Source organism: Tamandua tetradactyla, chromosome 18, assembly GCF_023851605.1.
Source record: "Tamandua tetradactyla isolate mTamTet1 chromosome 18, mTamTet1.pri, whole genome shotgun sequence".
Lineage (NCBI taxonomy): Eukaryota > Metazoa > Chordata > Mammalia > Pilosa > Myrmecophagidae > Tamandua > Tamandua tetradactyla.
This window is the reverse complement of record NC_135344.1, coordinates 65,836,608-65,861,220: the sequence shown is the minus strand read 5'-3', so window position 1 is coordinate 65,861,220 and position 24,613 is coordinate 65,836,608. Positions and strand designations below refer to the sequence as shown.

Here is a 24,613-nt window from a genome sequence, read left to right as displayed (position 1 = left end):
TTTTTCCAGCAGAGAAGTACTCATTCTGATATCTCAAACCTCATACAGACAGAAATGAAAAGAGAGAGCCCAGACCAGTCATGAGGCCAATGTATAATCCAGATGAGCTAGGATACTGTCCAGACAAAGCGGCAGCAATACAGATGACAAAATGGTCATTTCTAGATAAACCCTAAAGACAGTACAAACAAATTTCCCAACAGATTAAACGTGAGGTGAGACAAAGAAAAATCAGGTTGATTTTTCAGCAACTAGAAGGATGGAGTGGTGATCAACTGATACAGGAAAACTATGGGTAGTACAAGATTTAGTAAATAAATGAGAGTTCCCATTTCACACATCCTAGTGAAGACGTCATATACGCAAATGGACAGACAAAACTGGAATTCAGGAGATAAGATTGGCAATATTTTCAATATTTGACTAAAAATGACTATTTCTCCACATCTCCATTTGGGAATCACTGTCATAAAGATAGTTTTTAAAGCCATGAGACTGGATAGTCTCATCAAGTAAGGAAGTGAGAGAGAAGCTAAAAGGACCAACGGCTAAACCCTGAGGTTCATCAACGTTAAAAAGGTGGGGAGAGAGGAAATGAGAGAGGACAGCCAGTGAGGTAGGAGGAAAATCAAGAGAGTGCAGTTTCCAGAAAGTCAAGTGAAGAAATGGTATCATGGAGGTAAAAGTGATAAAATGTATTAACTATACCTAAAGTAAAACGAAAACTGAGAATTCATTACTGGATTTATAGTCAATGGTGACTTTAGCACAGTGGTTACATTAGAGGCGTAGTGACAAATGCCTGGTCAGAGTGACCAGGAGGGCTTGGGAAGAAGACAGACATTGCAAATAGTGGATATAGTCAACTCTCTTGAATTCTGTCGTGAAAGGAAGCAAAGTGGGTCAGAAGTGCAGAAGTGGTGAAGGAAGTGAGATGATGAGCTTTTTATTTTTTTAATTTTTTTTTTTTCCATGGGCAGGCACCAGCTAATCAAACCCGGGTCTCTGCCTGGCAGGTGAGACCTGTGCCTGCTGAGCCATTGTGGCCGGCCCATGATGAGCTTGGGAGAATTAAGAGCTTGCGTTGTATGAAAAGAACAATGTAGGAGATAATAAATGTATTAAGAGTTCAAACTCTGAAGTCACACTGCTAGGGTTCAATTCTGGCCTCCAACACTTAACTAATAGTGTGGCTTTTGACAAGTTACCTAAAATCTTTTAGCCTCAGTTTCTTTTGCAAAATAGGGTCAATACATAACTTACCACATAAGATTAACGTTTATAAAAGATAAAGTTCATAAAGCATTTGGCCCAGCACCTAGCACTGCAGCCAACAGTAATATTAGTTAAGAAAGGGTTAGCACAAAGATTTGGGCACGAGACTATTCAGAATCATTTGTAACAATAAAAAAACTGAAAACAACCTAGATATCTAATAATAGAAGACCGCTGTTTTAAGAAATTGTTACCTAAATATAGTGTAACTACTAAAAACAAATGTATATTCATTGACATGGAAAGATATTCATTTTATTTTTAAGCCAAAAAAAGTAGGTTACAGAGGAAGCACAGTAGAAAACCATTCTTAGAAAGAAATCAAATATGGATGATTACTGGATAAATGCCTAGAAAAAGACAGAATGATACAGGAAATGTGGCAAAACATTAAAATTGATGGATCTCGGTATTAGAAGAGGACAGATGTTGGAGTTTGCTGTAAGGGTTTTGTATTATTTTTGCATGTGTCTTGTAAGTTTGAAATTATTTCAAAATAAAAAGTTTAAGAAAAAAATCAAATATAAAAAGGTCTGAAATTATAAACACCAAAATGTCAGTGGCAGTTACATCTGCATGGTAGAGATAAGGAATTCCTTTATGTTCTTTTGACTTATCTGTATTTTCTCACTTCCAACAAACTATAATATTTAAGCAATAAGAAAATAATATCTTTTGTAAGAACATCTATAATGACATTGAACACTTCAGCAGAGTCAGGAGAAGGAAGACTGGATATATTGACTAATTTGTAAAGATCACTATCCAACAGTCCAGAGGCAGGATAGAAATGGCAAGCAGTCAAGGTGGAAGGAAATGATAAAGAAAGGGAGGCAAAAATACAAACCACTTACTTTTATAATTGAGCTATATAAGTTTTCAAGGTAAAGCAAGTATTTCCCCAATTTGGGAGAGGTCTATAGGAAGGCAGGAAAAATAAATCAGGAGAGGAGATTATATAGGAGATGGAAACAAGTATAGGCACAAAATCCCTTTTGAGCTGAAAAAAGAATGAATTCCAATACTAGTTTAGCTTTAAAGAAGAGGTACACCTTTACTCTGAAGAAAAATGATTTGGCAGAAAAAGACATTGTGATGAAGAGGCCGAAGTAAGGAAGCTCAAAATAAGCAGTCACAGCCAGCCCATTAAGTAGAAAGAGAAAATTTCTAAAAAGTGAAGAAATGCAACATGTGACCAGACATTAAAGGAGAGTAATCATTTATAAAAATTAGTATGGACGGAGTACTTACGCAAAGGATTCTGTCCTTCACTCGCATAATATTCATACATGCCACTTTTAACCAGTGTGTCATAGTGAGGTAGGAAGTCAATCCGTTCTTTTGTAGCTGTTAGTAGTAATTGATCGACTGACTGCAGCAGGTATAGAGTGACTCCATCATTAACAGTTTCATCTGTAATCAAGAGATAAAATCTTCAAGTCCATGCCAGCATCAGAAACTCAATGAACTTATAATTTTGAAAATGCAATTTATACCTAGGAAACAATTTTGAAGATGGTACAGGCAAACTTTAGAACAATGAATCTATCTACAAATTCAGTTGTATTCTGCTAAAGATATCAATGAACAGGCCTAAATACTTCTACTCATTTGAAACATTCAATTCTTAAGTAAGTACAACAAATCACATGAGGATCTGGCTTACAGTAGTATCGACATGCATGGAGTAGAATGCTTAAATTCAAAAGGAATCAGGCATGAAAACCTGGCAGGTCTTGGTAACTAAATAAAAAGAGAAAATGGAAGCATCCACGTTAGCAAGGAAAATTAGCTTTTTGAAGGACCAAACAAACCCATGTTGGATGGTTGGCATGGTATTATCTTCTATAGCCACAACTGGTTATCAATTATTTTTCATGAATTTGCTTGAAAAATGTGGACCCTAAGCAGACTATGTACACAAAGATAGTACCCCTCTCCCAACAAAGTAACTAATCCATCAATCGCATTAGTTTCATATGTGTTTAACAGTTGTTGCCCTATTACATACTAGGACATGTTAAATATAAAAGTATGAACTTAATACTGTTTACTTACCAAAATTATCACAGGTAATTTCTTTCCTACTTGTTGTTGTAATAACAAATTTCTCTTCAGATGAAATGCCAAGTGTCTATCCAAAACAGGAGGAATAAAACCAATTGTTACATAAAAGAAATAAAGGTACTATTCAAGATTTATAATAATATGAAAATGCTGATAACATATTTATAATTTTGTAACAATTACTACTTTAAGAAATACGGATTTAGTATTCTTAAAATTTGCCTTTGAATAACTAATATACCTGTATCTATCTAAAAATTACCTGTGATTTTTAGATAGATAAATCTATTTAATTAGATTGCTTTTTCTGCTACTATAAGCCACTTCAGAACACTAGGGTGGAACACTTGAAAAAGGTTTTAACATCTTTCAGCAGGGCCAACTCAGAAAAGCGAGGTTACTTCATGTAAACACAGAAGTAGTCAACTTATTTAGAACAAAGCATTAATGTAATGCAATGTACATAGAGATTATTTACATATGCAAAAGCAGAACAAGAGTGTTGGAAGAAAACTGAGGTTGATGGTTTTGCAACACTGCAGTAAGGACAGCCAAGCTATGTAGAATAAATAAAGCAGCATAATAAAGGATCTTTATTATAACCCCCTTGAAAAGAGAAACTTTAAAAGTTAAGGTAAATTATAAATTGAAGGAAGCAAATTGCAGCAAGAGTCAAAAGGGTAGCAAACTTTGTAGAGAGCCGCTTTCCGGGTTTGGCCTAGTGGACACGCTGCAGCCTGCTCTAGAGTTCCCCCCGCCCATCGAGTGAGCCAAGATGGCGCTCACATCCTGCTTCCGCAAATGACGCACACGCCCACCAACCCTATCTTCCAATCACCTCTGTATACGTGGCACTAACCTATTGGGTTTGGGCACAGTATATAAGAGGTTACCCGGACAGGGTGGGTGGAGACGACCCACAGGGAGCCGTGCCTGACGGCCGCATAGAGGTTGTTCCCCCGCGGGATATTTCGCCCGCGCGGAACCTGTAACAGAGAATGCAAGCTTAACTCCAGTAAAGGTCTGTGCTTACAACTGCTACGTGTCTTGGACCTGTGTTTCTCACCAGCGCGGATTTGTCTGCGTCTCTCTGTCTCTCCTCATTGTCTCACCCGCCGGCCGGGGGCTTGACGCTGAGCGAGAAGTCGCGGACAAAACTTAATAAACAAAAAGCCTTCAGAAGGCAAAAAAAAAAAAAAGATGAACAAAGAGAAAGAAAGGACACAAATAATCAACACTAGGAGAAAATGCAAAAAGCCAATAAGCACATAAAAAAATGTGAAATCTCACAAGTAAACACTGAGAATAAGAACAATAAATTAATATTTTCATTTAAATTTTATGTACCTTTAAGATGGAAAAAAACGCATGTGCTTTAAAAAATGAAAAAATACAACAATACACTGAGTTAACAGAAAGACTGACTTCTGTTACTGGTAATGATGGACTAGGCAGAGCAGCACTGGCAGACAACTGAAAAATCTAGACTTTTTTTGATACCCAAATTTTGAATACTACTACTAAAAACCCTTTCTAATCACTACTGGAATCAACTAGTGCAAGATAATTCTTAATTTAAATAAAGATATATTGAAGGAAAAGAATAGAGCATTTATTTGCTTTTCTTGTACCAACTGTATGTCAGAGTAAACAAATAGCTCTGGTCTATGAGGCAGAGTTCTTTAAAGAATTCTTGCTAATGAATACAGAAGAGATGGCAATCAAAATAGTACCATCAATGCATAGCTATCAGATCAAAATTTTATTATGTAGGAGAAAAAAACCCCAACAAGATGGGGGCAAGGTGGCAGCTTAGTGAGGTGTGGAATTTAGTTCGTTTTCTAGAGCATCTAGTAAATGGCCAGGCACCATACAGAACAACTACAAAGGGACATCAGTGACCAGACTCACAGCAATCAGGTCTGGACAAGCCAGACTGGATAAGACCCTACACAGAACTGTAAGTCCCCCAAAGCTGCGGACACCAGCACCTCTATCCCATGGGCACAGCAGCCTGGTTCCCCAAGGGGAAAGGAAACAAACTTTACTAGTAGCAGGAGCTTAGCTCAATCAAGCTCCACTTGCAGAAAAAATTAATGGTTTCTGACTACTGAAAATAGGCCCCAGACAAAAAAACCTGGAATAAGCATTAAAGGTACTAGAAGTTTTTCTCCCGGCAGAGTGGGGGCAGGAATCACAGAAAAGAAAAAACAAAAAACAGAGGCTTTTTAAATCGGACAGCACAAAATACTGCAAAAGGACTGGACTTGGGGTCCTGGGAAGATGACAGGAACAGAGGGGTCCGAGAAGATGGCAGAACAGGATAGGTCGAGTTCACCCCTGCTCCAAGGAAAAGTTAGAGAAGGGACCCGGAAAGAGAATGAGATGGTGATTCCCAGATATAAGACCCAAGAGGGTCTTCTACAGCACATAGTGAGGTTCTGGTTAGAAAAGCTGAAGAATTGATATGCAGAGAACAAGAGACCATCCAGCTGGTGAAAACAGCCTAATGTGCCCCTATCCAAACAGAAACCCAGAGCCCTCAGGAGTGCATGGACGGGGAGAATGGAATCAGGAATGCTCTACATCTGTGTCTGGCACAATGCACTCTGCTCCTGCACTGCAAGGTCTGACTGAGCTGCATAGCATACCCATGGCCCCCACACTGGACCTTTACAACCCCATGACCCGCACCCCATGCTCAAAGGCACCAGCTTAGCAACCCCAACCTCTGCCTATACCTGCGCTGCAATGCATCACCACACTATTCTGTTTCACCCCGAACCCTGCTCCACATCCATCCCACAAAAGCAAAGCTTTAGACTACTGAAGGAAATCCAGGTACAAAGTAAACCAATCAAGATATTTACATGCCATGAAGACAACAGAAGATCACTAAGCATTTCAATATGTAGACAGATATAGCCCAGCCTAGTGACCAAATTAAAATATAGGCAGAGACATGGACTTTGGAATAACTAATCAAAGATGCTCATATAACTCTACTAAATAAAATAAATGGGATGGCTAATGACATAAAGGAGATCAAGAAGATACCAGAAGAGCATAAAAAGGAATTCGAAAGAATAAATAGAAAAATAGCAGCTATCACAGAGACTAAAGATGGTATAGACCAAATTAAAAACATACTCAAGACACACAACTGCAGATTTGAAGAAGCAGAAGAAAGAATAAGCAAACTAGAGGACAGGACAACTGATTTTCAACACTTGAAACAGCAAATGGCAAAAAGAGATGGAGAGTGATGGTAATGAGTTAAAAGCACGTTGAAAAACTATCTGTAAGCCCATAGAAATACCAAAAAGGGGAAGTGGGGAGGTCTTTACAGAAAATGTCATATGGATGATATGAATAAATGAATAATAGAACTAGAAAATAGCTTTGCAACATAGTAATAACTGATTCAGGTAGAGTTCATTATGGATTATGAATGGCTAAAACCATTGGGTGAAAGGTCACTGGGGGGGATAGGGTGTTCATATAGTCTCAAAGTATCACCCCATAGTGATATATAGCTTACCAATTACAAAGGGAAAAGGTAACTTTGTGGCAAAATCTGGCAGATAACCCCTTAATCAAGTTTCCACACTTATAATCACCCATAATGAGGCAAACTGACAACACATACTTCCTGGACTAAATCAATGGGAAATACGTGCTATCTATGTAGATTTTTCCAAAAAAAAACACAACTTAATCTAAACCTGATTGTGTGAATCCTAAGGAAACATTCAGACAAACCCAGATCGTAGAATATTCTTAAATGAGGAAAGAAATAAAGTTAAGCTGGACTCTCTGAAGTTTTTATATGACCTAAAACAAGGTAAGAGTAGTGTTTCAGATTAAAAGAGACCAAAGAGACATGACAATTAAATGTATTATGGGGTGGTGCGACGGTGGCTTAGTGGGAGAACGCTTGCCTGCCATGCTGAAGACCTGGGTTCAATTCCAAGTGCCCGCCCATGCAAAATAAATAAATAAATAAATAAATAAATAAAAAAGAGATGGAAAAATTTGAATTGGATCTCAGGGAAATGATGGACAAAACAAAGTGCACAAATATTAGAACCACTGGTGTCCGAGAAAGAGAAGAGAAGAGTAAATGGCTAGGAAGTTTAATTGAAGATATAATGGGGGAAAAGTTCCAAACCCTTATAACAGACATAAATACGCAGATCAAAAAAGCTCAAGGAACTCCAAATACAATAAATCTAAATAGGCCTTCCCCAAGACACATACTAATCAGTATGTCAAATGTTGAAGAGAAGGTAAAAATCCCCAAACAGCAAGAGAAAACAATCTACTACATACAAGGGAAACTACATAAGACTAAGTACAGACTACTCAACTGGCACTATGGAGGTGACGAGGCAGTGGTTCAATATATTTAAGATCCTAAAAGAGAAAGACTTCCAGCCAAGACTCCTGTACCCAGACAAACTGTCCTCCAAAATGAAGGGAGAGATTAAAAGTTTCACAGACGAACAAATCCTGAAAGACTCTGTCAACAAGAAACTAGTCCTAAAAGAAATACTAAAGGGAGTTCTACCAATTGAAAAAAAAAAAAAAAAAAACAGGAGAGGGACGGCTGGAGGAGGGCATGGAATTAAAGAGTACCAGTACCAGTAAGGGTAATTTAAAGCATGAAAAGAGAGAGAGGGAAAAGAATATGTAGATCTGACAAACAAAATCCAAAGAATAAGATAGTGGATATAAGAAACACCATTTCAGCAATAACTTCAAATGTTAATGGATTAAATTTACCAATTAAAAGATACAGATTGGCAAAATGGATTAAGAGATATAATCCAGATAGATGCTGCTTACAAGAATCATCTTAGACATAAGGATACAAATAGACTGAAATTGAAAGGATGGAAAAAGATGTTCTACACAAGTTGTAACCAAAACAAAACAGGAGTACCTATACCAATTTCGGACAAAATAGACTTTAACAATCATAAATGTTCATGTTCCCAATCAAGGCTCCAAAGTACATGAGACAGACACTGGCAAAACTGAAGGGAGCAACAGACATTTCAATAATAGTAGACTTCAAAACACCACTCTCCTCTATAAACAGACAGAAGAGCAACAAGGTAATAGAGAAGTTAAACAACCTGATAAATGAATTAGACCTAACAGACATATATAGGTCATTACACCCCAAAACACCAGGATATACACTCTTCTCTACTATTCATGGAACATTCTCCATGATAGTTCATATGCTGGAGCACAAAACAGACTTTTATAAATGCAAAAAAATCAAAATTATTCAAAGCACCTTCTCTGATCACAATGGAATGAAGCTAGATATCAATAACCACCAAAGAATGAGAACTTTCAAAAAATACATAGAGATTAAATAACATACTCTTAAAAAAGCAGTGGGTCAAAGAAGAAATTGTTAGAGAAATCAGTAGCTAGCTGGAGATGAAAGAAAAGGAGAATACAACATATCAGAACTTACGGGATAAAGCGAAGGCTGTGATGAGAGGGAAATTTATTGCCCTAAATGCCTATATTAAAAAGCAAGAAACAGCAAAAATCAAGGACTTAACTGCTCAACTGGAGGAACTTGGGAAAGAACAGCAAGCTAACCCCAAAGCAAATTGAAGAAGAGAAATAACAAAGATTGAAGCAGTTAAATGAATAGGAGAACAGAAAAAAAAAAAAACAATAGAAAGAATCAACAAAACCAAAAAGTTGGTTCTTTAGAATATCAATAAAATTGATGGGCCACCAGCAAAGTTGACAAAGAAAAAAAAGAAAGAGGATGCACATAAACAAAATCAGAAATGCGAGGAGGGTCGTTACCACAGACCGTGATGAAATGAAAGAAATCATAAGATGCTACTATAAACAACTATATGCCAACAAACTAGACAGATGAAATGAACAAATTCCTGGAAACACACAAACAATTTACACTGACTTACAAAGAAATAGAAGATTTCAAAAGCAATCACAAGTAAAGAGATTCAATCAGTCATCAAAAAACTTCCTACAATGAAAAGCCCAGGGCCAGACAGCTTCATAGGGGAATTTTATCAAACATTCCAAACTGAAATAACACCAACAAAGTTTTCCCAAAAAACTGAGGAAAAAGAAATACTGCTTAACTCACTTTATAAAGCTAACATTACCCTAATACCAAAACTGGATAAAGATGCTACAAGAAAGGAAAACTACAGGCCAATCTCCCTAATGAACACGGATGCCAAAACTCTCAACAAAATACAAGCAAATCAATGAGGAAGAACAAAGGAATGTCATTATTGCAGGGTGCTGAAAATAGATGATAATCAATACTTTAAAATGTCACCTTATGTGTGAGATTAAAGAAAAAATGTTTGTTACAAAATTTATATTTTGACTAGAGCATTTCCTAATATAACTCATGTAGATAGTTTGATTGAATGTCATAAGTACTTGGAATCTCAGGTAGGACATGAGATTTTGTTGGTTTGTCTAGAGTGATGCCCCGATGAATCCCAGAATGTTTTGATCAGTGACTGGAAAGTATTCGCAAGCCCCCTTCGGGGAACGGTGAGAGCGGGGAGAAATTCAACTTCCCCAAGTTGAACTGGCAAATTTCCTGGCAAACTGAAGGGAGCACAGACATTTCAACAATAGTAGACTTCCCCAAGTTGGGGAATTGGCAACTTTCCCAAGTTGAATTCTTGATATTCTCACAAGCAGTGTAGACAACCAAAGCTATAGGCTGAGCCTCCAGTCTTGGGGTTTGTTCATATGAAATTTAACCCTGCAAAGGATAGGTGAAGTCTACTTAAAATTTAGGCCTAAGAGTCACCCCCAAGAGAGCCTCTTTTGTTGCTCAGATGTGGCCTCTCTCTCCAGCCAACATGATGAGCAGTCTCATCACCCTCCCCCTCTCTGCGTGCGACATGACTCCCAGGGGTGTGGACCTTCCTGGCAACACGGAACAGAGATCCTGGAATGAGCTGAAACTCAGCATCAAAGGACTGAGAAAAACCCTAGAATGAGCTGAGAATTAACATCAAGGGATTGAGAGAACCTTCTCCACCAAAGCGGGAAGAGTGAAATGAGACTAAGTATCAATGGCTAAGAGATTCCAGAGTGGAGAGGTTATTCTGGAGGTTATTCTTATGCATTAAGTAGATATCACCTTGTTGTTCAAGATGTAGCAGAAAGGCTGGAGGGAACTGCCTGAAAATGTAGAGCTGTGTTCCAGTAGCCATGTTTCTTGATGATGATTGAACAATGATAAAGCTTTCACAATGAGAGGCTGCGAATGTGAAAACCTTGTGTCCGATGCTCCTTTTAGCTACTATATCAACAGAAGAGTAGAATATATGGAATAAAAATAAATAATAGGGGGAACAAATGTTAAAATAAATTCAGTTTGAAATGCTAGTGGTATATGAAAGCGAGGGGTAAGGGGTATGGTATGTATAATCTTTTTTTTCTCTATTATTTTATTTCTTTTTCTGTTGTCTTTTTATTTTTTTCTAAATCGATGCAAATGTACTAAGAAATGATGTATATGCAACTATGTGATGATACTAAGAATTACTGATTGTATATGTAGAATGGAATGATATCTTAATGTTTTGTTTAATTTTTTTTTTTTTTTTTAAAGGAAAGACAGAGAGAAGGAAGGAAGGATAGAAGGAAGGAAGGAAGGAAGAAAGGGAAACATTTTTAAACATTTTCTTGTTTTTTATTGTATTCTGTTTCTCCATTTTTGTTACATGGGCTGGGGCCGGGAATCGAACCGAGGTCCTCCGGCATAGCAGGCAAGCACTTTGCCCGCTGAGCCACCGCGGCCCGCCCTAATTTTTTTTAATTAATAAAAAAAAGCTAAAAAAAAAAATTCAAGCAAATCAAATCCAACAACACATGAAAAGATTTACAGACCACAACCAAATGGGGTTATACCAGGAATGCAAAGATGGTTCAGCCCAAGAAAATAAGTTAATGTAATACAACATATTAACAAATCAAAAGGGAAAAATCACATGATCATCTCAATTGATGCTGGAAAAGCATTCAACAAAATTCAACATCCATTTCTGATAAAAACACTTCAAGAGATAGGAATCAAAGGTAACTTCCTCAATATGATACAGGGCATATATGAAAAACCCACAGCCAGCATCATATTCAATGGAGAGAGATGGAAAGCTGTCCCCCTAAGATCGGGAATGAGACAAGGATACCCTCTGTCACCACTACTATTCAAAACTGTACTAGAAGTTCTAGTTAGAACAATCAGGCAAGACAAAGAAATGAAAAGCATCCAAATTGGAAAGGAAGAAGTACATATTTCGTTATTTGCAGATGACATGATCCTATACTTAGAAAATCCTGAGAAATCTACAACAAACTTACTTGAGCTAATAAAGAAATCCAGCAAGGTGGCAGGATATAAAATTAATGTGCAAAAATCAATAACATTTGTTGGACTTCTACACTAAAAACAACATAACATTTTGAAAAGAAATCAAAGACAATCTAAATAGTTGGAAAGGCATTCCTGGCTCATGGCCAGGTAGGTTAAACATAGTCAAGATGTCAATTCTACCCAAATTGATCTACAGATTCAATGCGGTACCAATCAAAATTCCAACAACCTACTCTGAAGACTTAGAAAAGCTAGTTACCAAATTCATTTGGAAGGAAAGGTGACCCCAAATAGCTAAAAGCATCCTAAAAAAGAAGAACAAAGAGGGAAGGTTAACACTTCCCAATTTTAAAATTTATTACAAACCCACACCCACTGGTCAAAACAGCATAGTACTGGCACAAAGATAGAAGTATTGATCAATGGAATTAAATTAAGAGTGCAGAAATAGGCCACCAAATCCACTGAACTGGGACAAAATAGTCTTTTCAATAAGTGGGCATGGGGGAACTAGATATAAATAGCCAAAAGAATGAAAGAGGACCCTTACCTCACACCTTATATAAAAATTAACTCAAAGTGGGTCAAACACCTAAATATAAGAACAAGTACCATAAAGCTTCTAGAAGAAAATGTAGGGAAACATCTTCAAGACCTAGTAATAGGAGGTAGCTCCTTAAACTTTATATCCAAAGCACACCAAAAAAAGAAAAAACTAGATAAATGGGACTTCCTCAAAATCAAATGCCTCTGCACCTCAAAAGACTATCAAAAAGGTGTAGCGGCAGCAAATATAATGGGAGAAAATATTTGGAAATCAGACATTGGACAAAGGTTTGATATCCTGCAGACACAAAGAAATCATACAAGTTAACAACAAAACAACAATAGTGCAATTATAAAATGGGCTAAAGATGTGAATAGACATTTTTCTGAAGAGTAAACACAGACGGCTCAAAAGCACATGAAGAAATGCTCATTTTCCTATTAGCTATAAGGAAAATGCAGATCAAGACTACAGTAAAATACTACCTCACATCTATAAGAATGGCTGCTATTAAACAAACAGGAAACTAAATATGTTGGAGAGGATGTGGAGTAATTGGGACACTTATACACTGCTGGTAGGAATGCATAATGGTATGGCTACTACGGAATGGTCTGGCAGTTGCTCAGGAAAGTAAATATTGAGTTGCCCTATGGTACGGCAATCCCACTACTCAGTATATACATAAAAGAGCTCAAAGCAGTGACACAGACATTTGTACACGGTTGTGCACAGCAGCATTATTCACAATCACCAAAAGACAGAAACAATCCAAATGCATATCAACAGACAAGTGGGTTAACAAAATGTGGTATATACATACAATGGACTATCATGCAGCAGTAAGATGAAATGAAGTCCTTGAGGACACAGTGCTGAGTGAAATAAGCCAGACCCAAAAGGATAGATACCGCATGACTCTGCTTTTGTGACCATAGTAAAGATAAAACTTCTAATGCAGAATACAGAGGTCTTAAAGCTATATAGAAGCTAGAAATAGGAGAATGGTTAGCTAATAAGGCCGAACTGATATGTAAGGGAATAGATACATTTAAATAGATACATACAAATGAAAGCGGTCTCTAAGTGGGTCTATAAATAATATTACCATATTGAAGGTGAATATGATTGAAAGGGGTCGTATATACCTATGTAACCCACTGACTAACAGTAGAAATATAAATAAGTTCTTGCAAGAACTACTTCAAAGGTATGATTTGCATACAAAGAATGTTAAAGTCCAGGGTGCAGGGGAAACCGCTATTGCATGCTATGGGCTATGTTTAACAGGATAACATCAGTCCGTACCACAGCAACAGCAGGGGAAATAATGGAAGGGACAAGAGTTAAGGGGAGCTTTAGATTTCCTATATTGTGAGGGTGTGTTTATTGGTTATCTTTCTCTTAGGAACAACGAAATTATTTAAAATTGATAGTGTTGATGGACTGTGGACTTTGGTCATTATACATGATGCCTAATGAATTCAGGTGGCTGAAGGATGCACCGACTGAGAAGTAGACTTGCAAATGATGATGTATACATATGATCAAATACTGTGCTGCTACAAAAAGGAACAAAGTCGTGAGGCATGCAACAATGTGAATGAACCTGTGGGACATTTGGTGAAGCAAAATAAGACAGAAACGAAAAAACAATTATTGTATGGTCTCTTTTAGAAAATGCTTAGAAGAAAACAGGGGCCTAAACTGCAAGCTCTTATAGCAGACACATTTAGTCCAGAGTGGTAATTATTATTTCTGGACTTTGAGAGGACGTTTTGTATATCCATAACTTGGTATTTAGAGATAAAAAACAAAGCTGATCAGGTTGGGAGTAAGGTAATTCAGAACACAGAGTAAGAAAGACATTGTCTATATTTTAGAATCGCACCTATTCTATCTTTTGGCATGGGCAGGCACCGGGACTCTAACCTGGGTCTCTGGTATGGGATGAGTGAATTCTGCCACTGAGCCACCATGGCCCACTCCACAGCTACTCTTTGAAACCAAAGAAAGAAAGGTTTATTTTATCTAGAATCAAAATTTTCTGTACCACATAACCTAATTCAACCTGGATAGCTCATTTTCTCTACCACACAACCTTACTCAACCTGGATAGCTCATCTGAAAAGCTGAAACACAGGGAGCCCAGAGTAAGAATGAGAACCTTTAATCCTGTTATAGCTTAATGCAATGCCTGGATACATCCTAGAATATATTAAGCAGACAATAAAAAAGTATTGGCAAAGTCCCTTGAGGAATGGGAGGAAAAATACGGAATCATTAAGCTTTACCATCAGAGAATCTCCTGATACTGTCACATTAGGGACACCCAATCAATAGGCCAAGTCCTTGATCTTGAGGCTTACTCTTGTGAAGCTTATGTGCATAGTGGAGAAGCTTAGCCTTCCTATAGGCATGCGGAAGTGTTACTTCTGGAGCACTTCTTTTGTTGCTCACATGTGGCCTCTCTCTCTTTCTCTAAGCCCAACTCTGCAAGTGAAATTACTGTGCTCCCCGCTATATGGGACATTACATCCAGGGATGCAAGTCTTCCTGGCGACGTGGAAGATGACTCCCAGGGATGAGTTCCACCCTGGTACCATGGGATCAACAATCCCATCCTGACCAAAAGGGGGAAAAGAAGTTAACAAAAAAGTATTAGTGGCTGAAAGAGTTCAAATAGAGTCATGAGGCTACTCTGGAGGTTACTCTAAACGCAAGCTTCAGTTAGACATTGCTACCTATCATAACTTGCCAAATCCCAACCAAAACCATCCCAGCCAATCCTAAACAACACCTAGGGGAATATATAAGATTCACAAAGGTTCCATGCAGTAGGGTAACACTGCAGAAACCTACAACTCCCAGATGGGTCCCTGGCCAGATAAGTCCTGAAACACAGAGGACCCAGCCTCTCCAAAACATCAGTTAGTTAAATCTCCTTACCCCATATTAATGACAGCCACTTTCAACATGAAAAAGTTGGAATGGCAACAGCCCAAATACCCCTAAAGAGTGGGGGAGAAAGATCAAAGGTGATGGTGGAATTACACAGAGAAAGTAAGATTTCACAAATGACTATGACCGATACTTCTTTTAGTCTTCAGTATTTTAGAGCAGCTAGAAGTAAAAATATAAAATTGTGGAATTGTAACTTATATCAAACTCTGGAATCTGTTCTACAACTAACTGCTGTGCTTTGAAATTTATTGCTGTTTTGTATGTGATTTTTCAAAAAAAAAGTCGATTGTGATGATAAAAAAATATTTATTCCTTTAGTCTTCTATATTCTTGAGCAGCTGGAAAGAAAAATCTGGAGAAGATGGTATGGTAGCCCATGACAAACTCTGAGATCTGTCCTGTAACTACTTGTCGAAGAGTGCTTTGAAAACTACTGCTTTTTTCTTTCTTTGCTTTGTTATATGTTATATTACACAATTAAAAATTGTTAAGAAAATTCTAATGGAATAAAAAAGATACAGTGGGATATTACTCAGCTCTAGAAAGGAATGAAGTTCTGACATTCTTGCATGAACTATGAAGACATCACATTGAGTGAAATAAGTTTTTTGACCAACTGTAAATTTTCTTTGGAGAAATATCTACTCAAGTCTTCTTTTTTTTTTTTTTTTAACTTTTTTTTATTAGTTAAAAAAACTAACAAAACATTTAGATATCATTCCATTCTACATACACAATCAGGAATTCTTAATATCATCACATAGTTGCATATTCATCATTTCTTAGTACATTTGCATCGATTTTGAAAAAGAAATAAAAAGACAACAGAAAAAGAAATAAAATGATAATAGAGAAAAAAAAACTATACGTACCATACCCCTTACCCCTCACTTTCATTTACCACTATTTCAAACTGAATTTATTTTAACATTTGTTCCCCCATTATTTATTTTTTATTCCATACGTTCTATTCTTCTGTTGATATAGTAGCTAAAAGGAGCATCAGACATAAGGTTTTCACATTCACAGAGTCTCACTGTGAAAGCTATATCATTGTTCAATCATCATTCTATTCAAGTCTTTTGACCATTTTTTAACTGAGTTATCTTTTTTTTGATGAGTTGCAGAATTTCCTCATACATTCCTTTTTTTAAATGCAATTTTATTGAGATATATTCACATACCAAAAAATCTAAGTATACAATCAGTGGTTCACAGTATCATAACATAGTTGTGTATTCATCACTGAAATAGAATTCAGAACATTTTCATTATAACAAATATTAAAAAAAAATTAAATTTAAAAGAACACCCAAAACATCCCAGACCCCTCATTCCTACCAACCTTTTATACACACACACACACACACACACACACACATACATATATCCTTTATATTCTGACTCACTTGCCCATACACTGGATAAAGGGAGTATCAGTCACTGGTTTTCACAATCACAAGGTCACATCCTAAAAGCTATATGGTTATTCAATCATCAAGAATCAAGAATCAAGGCTACTGGATTTCAGTTCAACAGTTTCAGATATTTCCTTCTAGCTATTCTAAGACATTAGAAACTAAAAAAGGTATACCTGTATAATTCATAAGAATAACCTCTAGAAAGACCTCTTGACTATTTGAAATTTCTTACCTACTGAAACTCTTGTTTCATTTATTTTCCCCCTTTTGGTCAAAGGCTTTCTCAGTCCCACAATGACAAGGCCAGGCTGATTCCTGGAAGTAATGTCCCACATTGTCAGGAAGATTTATACCCCTGGATGTCACGCCCCATGTAAGGGAAAGGATAATGAGTTTATTTGTAGAGTTGGTTTAAAGAGAGGGGCTGCATCTGAGCAACAAAAGAAGTTCTCTGGGGGTCATTCTTAGGCTTAGTTTCTAATCTGCAGAATAAGTTTCCTAAGGGCAGGTTCCAATATAGAGGGCTTAGCTTATTAAATTTTGAGTCCCTAAATGCTTGAGAGAATATCAGGAATTCCCCAGGTGGGGAAGCTTAATAGTTTCAGAATTTCCCCCAGTCCCTCAAGGGGATTTTGCAAATATTTTTTTTACCTTCTGCTCCAAATACTCTGGAATATATCAGGGGATTACATTAACCTGTACAGAATACCAATATCTCATTCCCTACTTCATTTTTATTCTTGTATGTATTTTTTTGGAGTAACGAAAATGATAAAAAAATTGACTGTGGTGATGAATGCACAACTATATGATACCTGCACCACTGATTGTATACTCTGAATGATTATATGTGAGTATGTCTCAATAAAATTGCATTAAAAAAAAGCTCATTTCCTATTCTAGGTTCCACATAATTAGGTTCTTTAAATAATCTAACCATTTAACTTAAATGACATAGTATGCTACAGAAAATACAAACTTTGGACCAAATAAAGATCTCTTCCTTTGGTCTCACACAAAAGCTGAAGTTTTAAAATACAGCGAATCCTGACAAAAGGTGCATAAATATAAGAATCATTGGTATCCCTGAGAAGAGAAAAGAACTGGGAAGGTTGGCTGAAGATATAATCGGGGGAAGGAGGGGCCAAGATGGTGGCTTACCAATGTGGGCGTTTTAGTTCGTCCTCCAGAACAACTACTAAATAACCAGAAACAGTAGAGAACAGCTCCCGGAGCCACGTCAGTGACCAGACACACAGCGTACGCCAGTCTGGACCAGCTGAAAGTCTCCCTAAAACCGTGAGTTCCCCAAGCCGCTGTGGCCGGCGACCGGCGCCCCTCCCCCACAGGCAGCTTCCCAGAGGGAAGGAAAGAGACTCTAAACCTGGTCAAGGTGGAGTTTACTCATTGGGCTCACGGAAAAAGAGAAAAGGGGAGGAAACAGGATTCAGTGGCTGTGTTTCTACAGACACTTGGCAGCCTCTGGATTCAGCTGCGGGACTTCTCGGGCTGCAACTGCCCCAGATATAGGCAGAAACGGGCTGCTTTCAGGGTTGTCTCCCACCTGTGCTTCCCCAGGGGAGGGGTGAAGCCCAACTCAGGTGGAATCTCTCTCTCAAGGAATTCAGACCCCAGGGCTTGGCAATTTGAAGCCATTAAACCACCCTACAACCTCTCCTCTGTCTCCACCACGCCCCCAGCAGGGAGAGTCTTCCAAAGTTAGAAGTGCCGCAACATCTTTTGTTGGTGCGACCGGCAGGCAGATGCACCACATACTGGGCAGGATAAGAAAAACAGAGCCCAGAGATTTCACAGGAAAGTTTTTTAACCTGATGGGTCTCACCCTCAGGGAAAATTGACGCAGGTGACTCCTTCCCCCTGACAGGAGGCCAGTTTAGTCCGGGAAAACCTGGCTGGAGTGTAAAATACCTACGTAGACCCTCCTAAGGGTGGGAAGGGAAAAGGCAACATACAAACAAGCAGGGCAAGAAACAAGAAAACAAGAACTGAAAAATTATCCTCTGTTAAACAAAACCTAAGCTTGAGGTCCGGAAAAAGCTGAATTGAAGATCAAGGAACAGATAGACAACAAATTCATCTAGCAAGAAAACCCTAGGTAAGAGAAGTGAAAGCAATCTCCAGAATAAACTAATTAAGGTAATTCAATGTCTAGATGCCAACAAAAAAATAACAAATCACACCAGGAAAATTGAAGATATGGCCTAGTCAAAGGAACAAACCAATAGTTCAAATGATACAAGAGCTGAAACAACTAATTCAGAATGTACAAACAGACATGGCAAACCTCATCAAAAACCAAATCAATGAATTGAGGGAGGATATGAAGAAGGCAGGGAATGAATAAAAAGAAGAAATGGAAACTCTGAAAAAACAAATCATGGAACTTATGGGGATGAAAGGTGCAGTAGGAGAGATGAAAAAAACAATGGAAACCTACAATGGTAGATTTCAAGAGACAGAGATTAGGATAAGTGAACTAGAGGATGGAACATCTGAAATCAGATAAGATACAGAAACTATAGGGAAAACAAAGGAAAAATATGAGGAGGGACTCAGGGAATTGAATGATAATATGAGGGGCACAAATACACATGTTGTGGGTGTCCCGGAAGGAGAAGAGAAGGGAAAAGGAGTAGAAAAACTAATGGAAGAAATTATCACTGAAAATTTCCGAACTCTTACGAAAGACCTAAAATTACAGATCCAAGAAGTGCAGCGTACCCCAAAGAGAATAAATCCAAATAGGCGTTCTCCAAAACACTTACTAGTCAGAATGTCAGAGGTCACAAAGAGAGGATCTTGAAAGCAGCAAAAGAAAAGCAATCCATCACATACAAGGGAAACTCAACAAGACTATGTGTAGATTTCTCAGCAGAAACCATGGAAGCGAGAAGACAGTGGGATGATACATTTAAATTACTAAAAGAGAAAAATTGCCAACCAAGAATTCTATACCCAGCAAAATTGTCCTTCAAAAATGAGGGAGAAATTAAAACATTTTCAGACAAAAAATCACTGAGAGAATTTGTGACCAAGAGACCAGCTCTGCAAGAAATACTAAAGGGAGCACTACAGATAGATACGAAAACACAAAAGAAAGAGGTGTGGAGAAGAGTGTTGAAAGAAGGAAAATTAGATAAGACATTTAAAATACAAAAGGCAAAATGGAAGAGGAAAGTACTACCCAAACAGTAACAACACTAAATGTTAATGGATTGAACTCCCCAATCAAAAGACAATGACTGGCAGAATGGACTAAAACACAGGATCCTTCTATATGCTGTCTACAGGAAACACATCTTAGACCCAAAGATAAACATAGGTTGAAAGTGAAAGGTTGGGAAAAGATAATTCATGCAAATAACAACCAGAAAAGAGTAGAAATAGCTATACTAATATCCAACATATTAGACTTCAAATGTAAAACAGTTAAAAGAGACAAAGAAGGATACTATGTACTTCAATAAAAGGAACAATTCAACATGAAGACATAACAATCATAAATATTTATGCACCCAACCAGAATGCCCCAAAATACATGAGGCAAACACTGCAAACACTGAAAAGGGAAATAGACACATCTACCATAATAGTTGGAGACTTCAATTCCCCACTCTCATCAATGGACAGAACATCTAGACAGAGGATCAATAAAGACACAGAATTTGAATATCACAATAAATGAGCTAGACTTAACAGATATTTATAGGACATTACACCCCACAACAGCAGGACACACCTTTTTGTCAAGTGCTCATGGATCATTCTCAAAGATAGACCATATGCTGGGTCACAAAGCAAGTCTCAACAAATTTAAAAAGACTGAAATCATACAAAACACTTTCTCAGATCATAAGGGAATGAAGTTGGAAATCAATAATAGGCAAAGCACCAGAAAATTCACAAATATGTGGAGGCTCAACAACACACTCTTAAACAACCAGTGGGTCAAGGAAGAAAGTACAAGAGAAATCAGTAAATATCTCGAGGCGAATAAAAATGAAAACACAACATATCAAAACTTATGGGATGCAGCAAAGGCAGTGCTAAGAGGGAAATTTATTGCCCTAAATGCCTATATCAGAAAAGAAGAAAGGGCAAAAATACAGGAATTAACTGTCCACTTGGAAGAACTGGAGAAAGAACAGCAAACTAACCCCAAAGCAAGCAAAAGAAAAGAAACAACAAAGATTAGAGCAGAAATAAATGAAATTGAGAACATGAAAATAATTGAGAAAATAAATAAAACCAGAAGTTGGTTCTATGAGAAAATCATTAAGATTGATGGGCCCTTAGCAAGATTGACAAAAAGAAGAAGAGAGAGGATGCAAATAAATATGATCAGAAATGGAAGAGGAGACATAATCACTGACCCCACAGAAATAAAGGAGGTAATAACAGGGTACTATGAACAACTTTATGCCAATAAATACAACAATGTAGATGAAATGGACAACTTCCTAGAAAGGCATAAACAACAAACTTTGACTCAAGATGAAATAGATGACCTCAACAAACTAATCATAAGTAAAGAAATTGAATCAGTCATTACAAAGCTTCCCAAAAATAAAAATCCAGGACCAGACGGCTTCACATGTGAATTCTATCAAACATTCCAGAAAGAATTAGTACCAACCCTGCTCAAACTCTTCAAAAAAAATTGAAGTGGAGGGAAAGTTACCTAATTCATTCTATGAAGCCAACATCACCCTCATACCAAAACCAGGGAAAGATATTACAAAAAATAAAACTACAAACCAATCTCTTTAATGAATATAGATGCAAAAATCCTCAACAAAATTCTGGCAAATCGAATCCAGCAACACATTAAAAGAATTATCCATCATGACCAAGTAAGATTCATCCCAGGTATGCAAGGATGGTTCAAAATAAGAAAATTAATGTAATACACCATATCAACAAGTCAAAGCAGAAGAATCACATGATCATCTCAATTGATGCAGAGAAGGCATCTGACAAAATTCAACATCCTTTCCCGTTGAAAACACTTCAAAGGATAGAAATACAAGGGGATTTCCTTAAAATGACAAAGGGAATATATGAAAAACCCACAGCTAATATCATCCTCAATGAGGAAAAACTGAAAACTTTCCCCCTAAGATCAGGAACAAGACAAGAATGTCCACTATCACCACTGTTATTCAACACTGTGTTGGAAGTTCTAGCCAGAGCAATAAGACAAGCAAAAGAAATACAAGGCATCAAAATTGGAAAGGAAGAAGTAAAACTCTCAGTGTTTGCAGATGATATGATACTATATGTCGAAAACCCTGAAAAATCCACAGCAAAACTACTAGAGATAATAAATGAGTACAGCAAAGTGGCAGGTTACAAGATCAACATTCAAAAATCTGTAGTGTTTCTATACACTAGTAATGAACAATCTGAGGGGGAATCAAGAAACAAATTCCATTTACAATTGCAACTAAAAGAGGAAAATACTTAGGAATAATTTAACTAAAGAGACAAAAGACCTATACAAAGAAAACTACAAGAAACTGTTGAAAGAAATCACAGAAGACCTAAATAGATGGAAGGGCATACCGTGTTCATGGATTGGAAGACTAAATATAGTTAAGATGTCAATTCTACCTAAATTGATTTACAGATTCAACGCACTACCAATCAAAATCCCAACAACTTACTTTTCAGAAATAGAAAAAGCAATAAGAAAATTTATCTGGAAGGGCAGGATGCCCCGAATTGCTAAAAGTATCTTGAGGGAAAAAACGAAGCTGGAGGTCTCATGCTGCTTGACTTTAAGGCATATTATGAAGCCACAGTGGTCAAAACAGCATGGTACTGGCATAAAGATAGATATATTGAGCAACGGAATCAAACAGAGTGTTCAGATATAGACCCTCTCATCTATGGACATTTGATCTTTGATAAGGCAGTCAAGCCAACTCACCTGGGACAGAACAGTCTTTTCAATAAATGGTGCCTAGAGAACTGGATATCCATATGCAAAAGAATGAAAGAGGACCCATATCTCACACCCTATACAAAAGTTAACTCAAAATGGATCAAAGATCTAAACATCAGGTCTAAGACCATAAAACAGTTAGAGGAAAATGTAGGGAAATATCTTATAAATCTTATAATTGCAGGCAGTTTTATAGACCTTACACCTAAAGTAAGAACACTGAAGAAAGAAAGAAATGGGAACTCCTCAAAATTAAACACTTTTATGCATCAGAGAACTTCATCAAGAAAGTAAAAAAACAGCCTACACAATGGGAGACAATATTTGGAAACGACATATCAGATAAAGGTCTAGTATCCAGAATTTATAAAGAGATCGTTCAACTCAACAACAAAAAGACAGCCAATCCAATTACAAAATGGGAAAAAGACTTGAACAGACAACTCTCAGAAGAGGAAATACAAACGGCCAAAAGGCACACGAAGAGATGTTCAACGTCCCTGGCCATTAGAGAAATGCAAATCAAAATCACAATGAGCTATCATCTCACACCCACCAGAATGGCCATTATCAACAAAATAGAAAATCACAAGTGCTGGAGAGGATGTGAAGAAAGAGGCACACTTATTCACCGTTGGTGGGAATGTCAAATGGTGCAACCACTGTGGAAGGCAGTTTGGCAGTTCCTCAAAAAGCTGAATATAGAATTGCCATATGACCTAGGAATACCATTGCTAGGTATCTACTCAGAGGACATAAAGGCAAAGACACAAACGGACATTTGCACACCAATATTTATAGCAGCATTATTTACAATTGCAAGGAGATGGAAACAGCCAAAATGTACATCAACAGACGAGTGACTAAACAAACTGTTGTATATACATATGACAGAATATTATACAGCTTTAAGACAGAATAAAGTTATGAAGTATGTAACAACATGGATGGACCTTGAGAACATTATGCTGAGTGAGATTAGCCAAAAACTAAAGGACAAATACAGTATGGTCTCAGTGATATGAACTGACATTAGTGAATAAACTTGGAATATTTTGTTCGTAACAGAGACAGACCATCAGAAGACAGAAATAGGGTAAGATATTGGGTAACTGGAGCTGAAGGGATACAGACTGTGCAACAGAACTGTATACAAAAACTCAGAAATGGACAGCACAATACTACCTAACTGTAATATAATTATGTTAAAACACTGAATTAAGCTGCATGTGAGAATGATAGAGGGAGGAGGGCTGGGGACATAAATGAAATCAGAAAGAAAGATAGATGTTAAAGATTGAGATAGTATAATCTAGGAATGCCTAGAGTGTACAATTATAGTGAAATGTACAAGGTGCAATTTTAAAAATGTTTTTGCATGAGGAAGAACAAAGGAATGTCATTATTGCAGGGTACTGAAAACAGATGGTAATTAATATTTTAAAATGTCACCTTCTGTGTGAGACTAAAGCCAAAAATGTTTATTTGTTACAAAATTTATATTTTGACTAGTGCATTTCCTAATATAACTGATGTAGACAGTTTGCTTGAACACCATAAGTACTTAGAATCTCAGGTAGAACATGAGATTTTGCTGGTTTGTCCAGAGTGATGTGCCGATGAATCCCAGAGTGATTCAATCAGTGAGTGGAAAAGTATCTGCAAAGCCCCCTTTGGGGAGTAGTGAGAATGGGGAGAAATTCAACTTCCCCAGGTTGAATTCTTGATATTCTTACAAGCAGTGTGGACAATGAAAGCTATAGGCAGAGCCCCCAGTCTTGGGGTTTGTTCATATGAAACTTAACCCTGCAAAGGATAGGTCAAGTCTACTTAAAATTTAGGCCTAAGAGTCACCCCCAAGAGAGCCTCTTTTGTTGCTCAGATGTGGTCCCTCTCTCCAGCCAACACAACGAGCAGTCTCACCACCCTACCCCTCTCTACGTGGACCCCAATCCCAG

The 24,613-nt window shown here is 37.4% G+C and overlaps 1 protein-coding gene across 4 annotated transcripts in view; it reads right to left on the bottom strand.

Annotated features, from left to right (window-relative positions):
- SMCHD1 (structural maintenance of chromosomes flexible hinge domain containing 1) overlaps positions 1 to 24,613 on the bottom strand; it is a 211,088-nt gene that overhangs the window by 174,263 nt on the left and 12,212 nt on the right. For all 4 annotated transcript variants that reach the window (XM_077135872.1, XM_077135873.1, XM_077135875.1 and 1 more), the window contains 2 exons: positions 3,334 to 3,409; positions 2,527 to 2,688 (listed from right to left, as the gene is read on the bottom strand). In XM_077135872.1, coding sequence (XP_076991987.1) covers positions 2,527 to 2,688; positions 3,334 to 3,409 — 238 coding nt within the window. The remainder of the gene's footprint in view (positions 1 to 2,526; positions 2,689 to 3,333; positions 3,410 to 24,613) is intronic.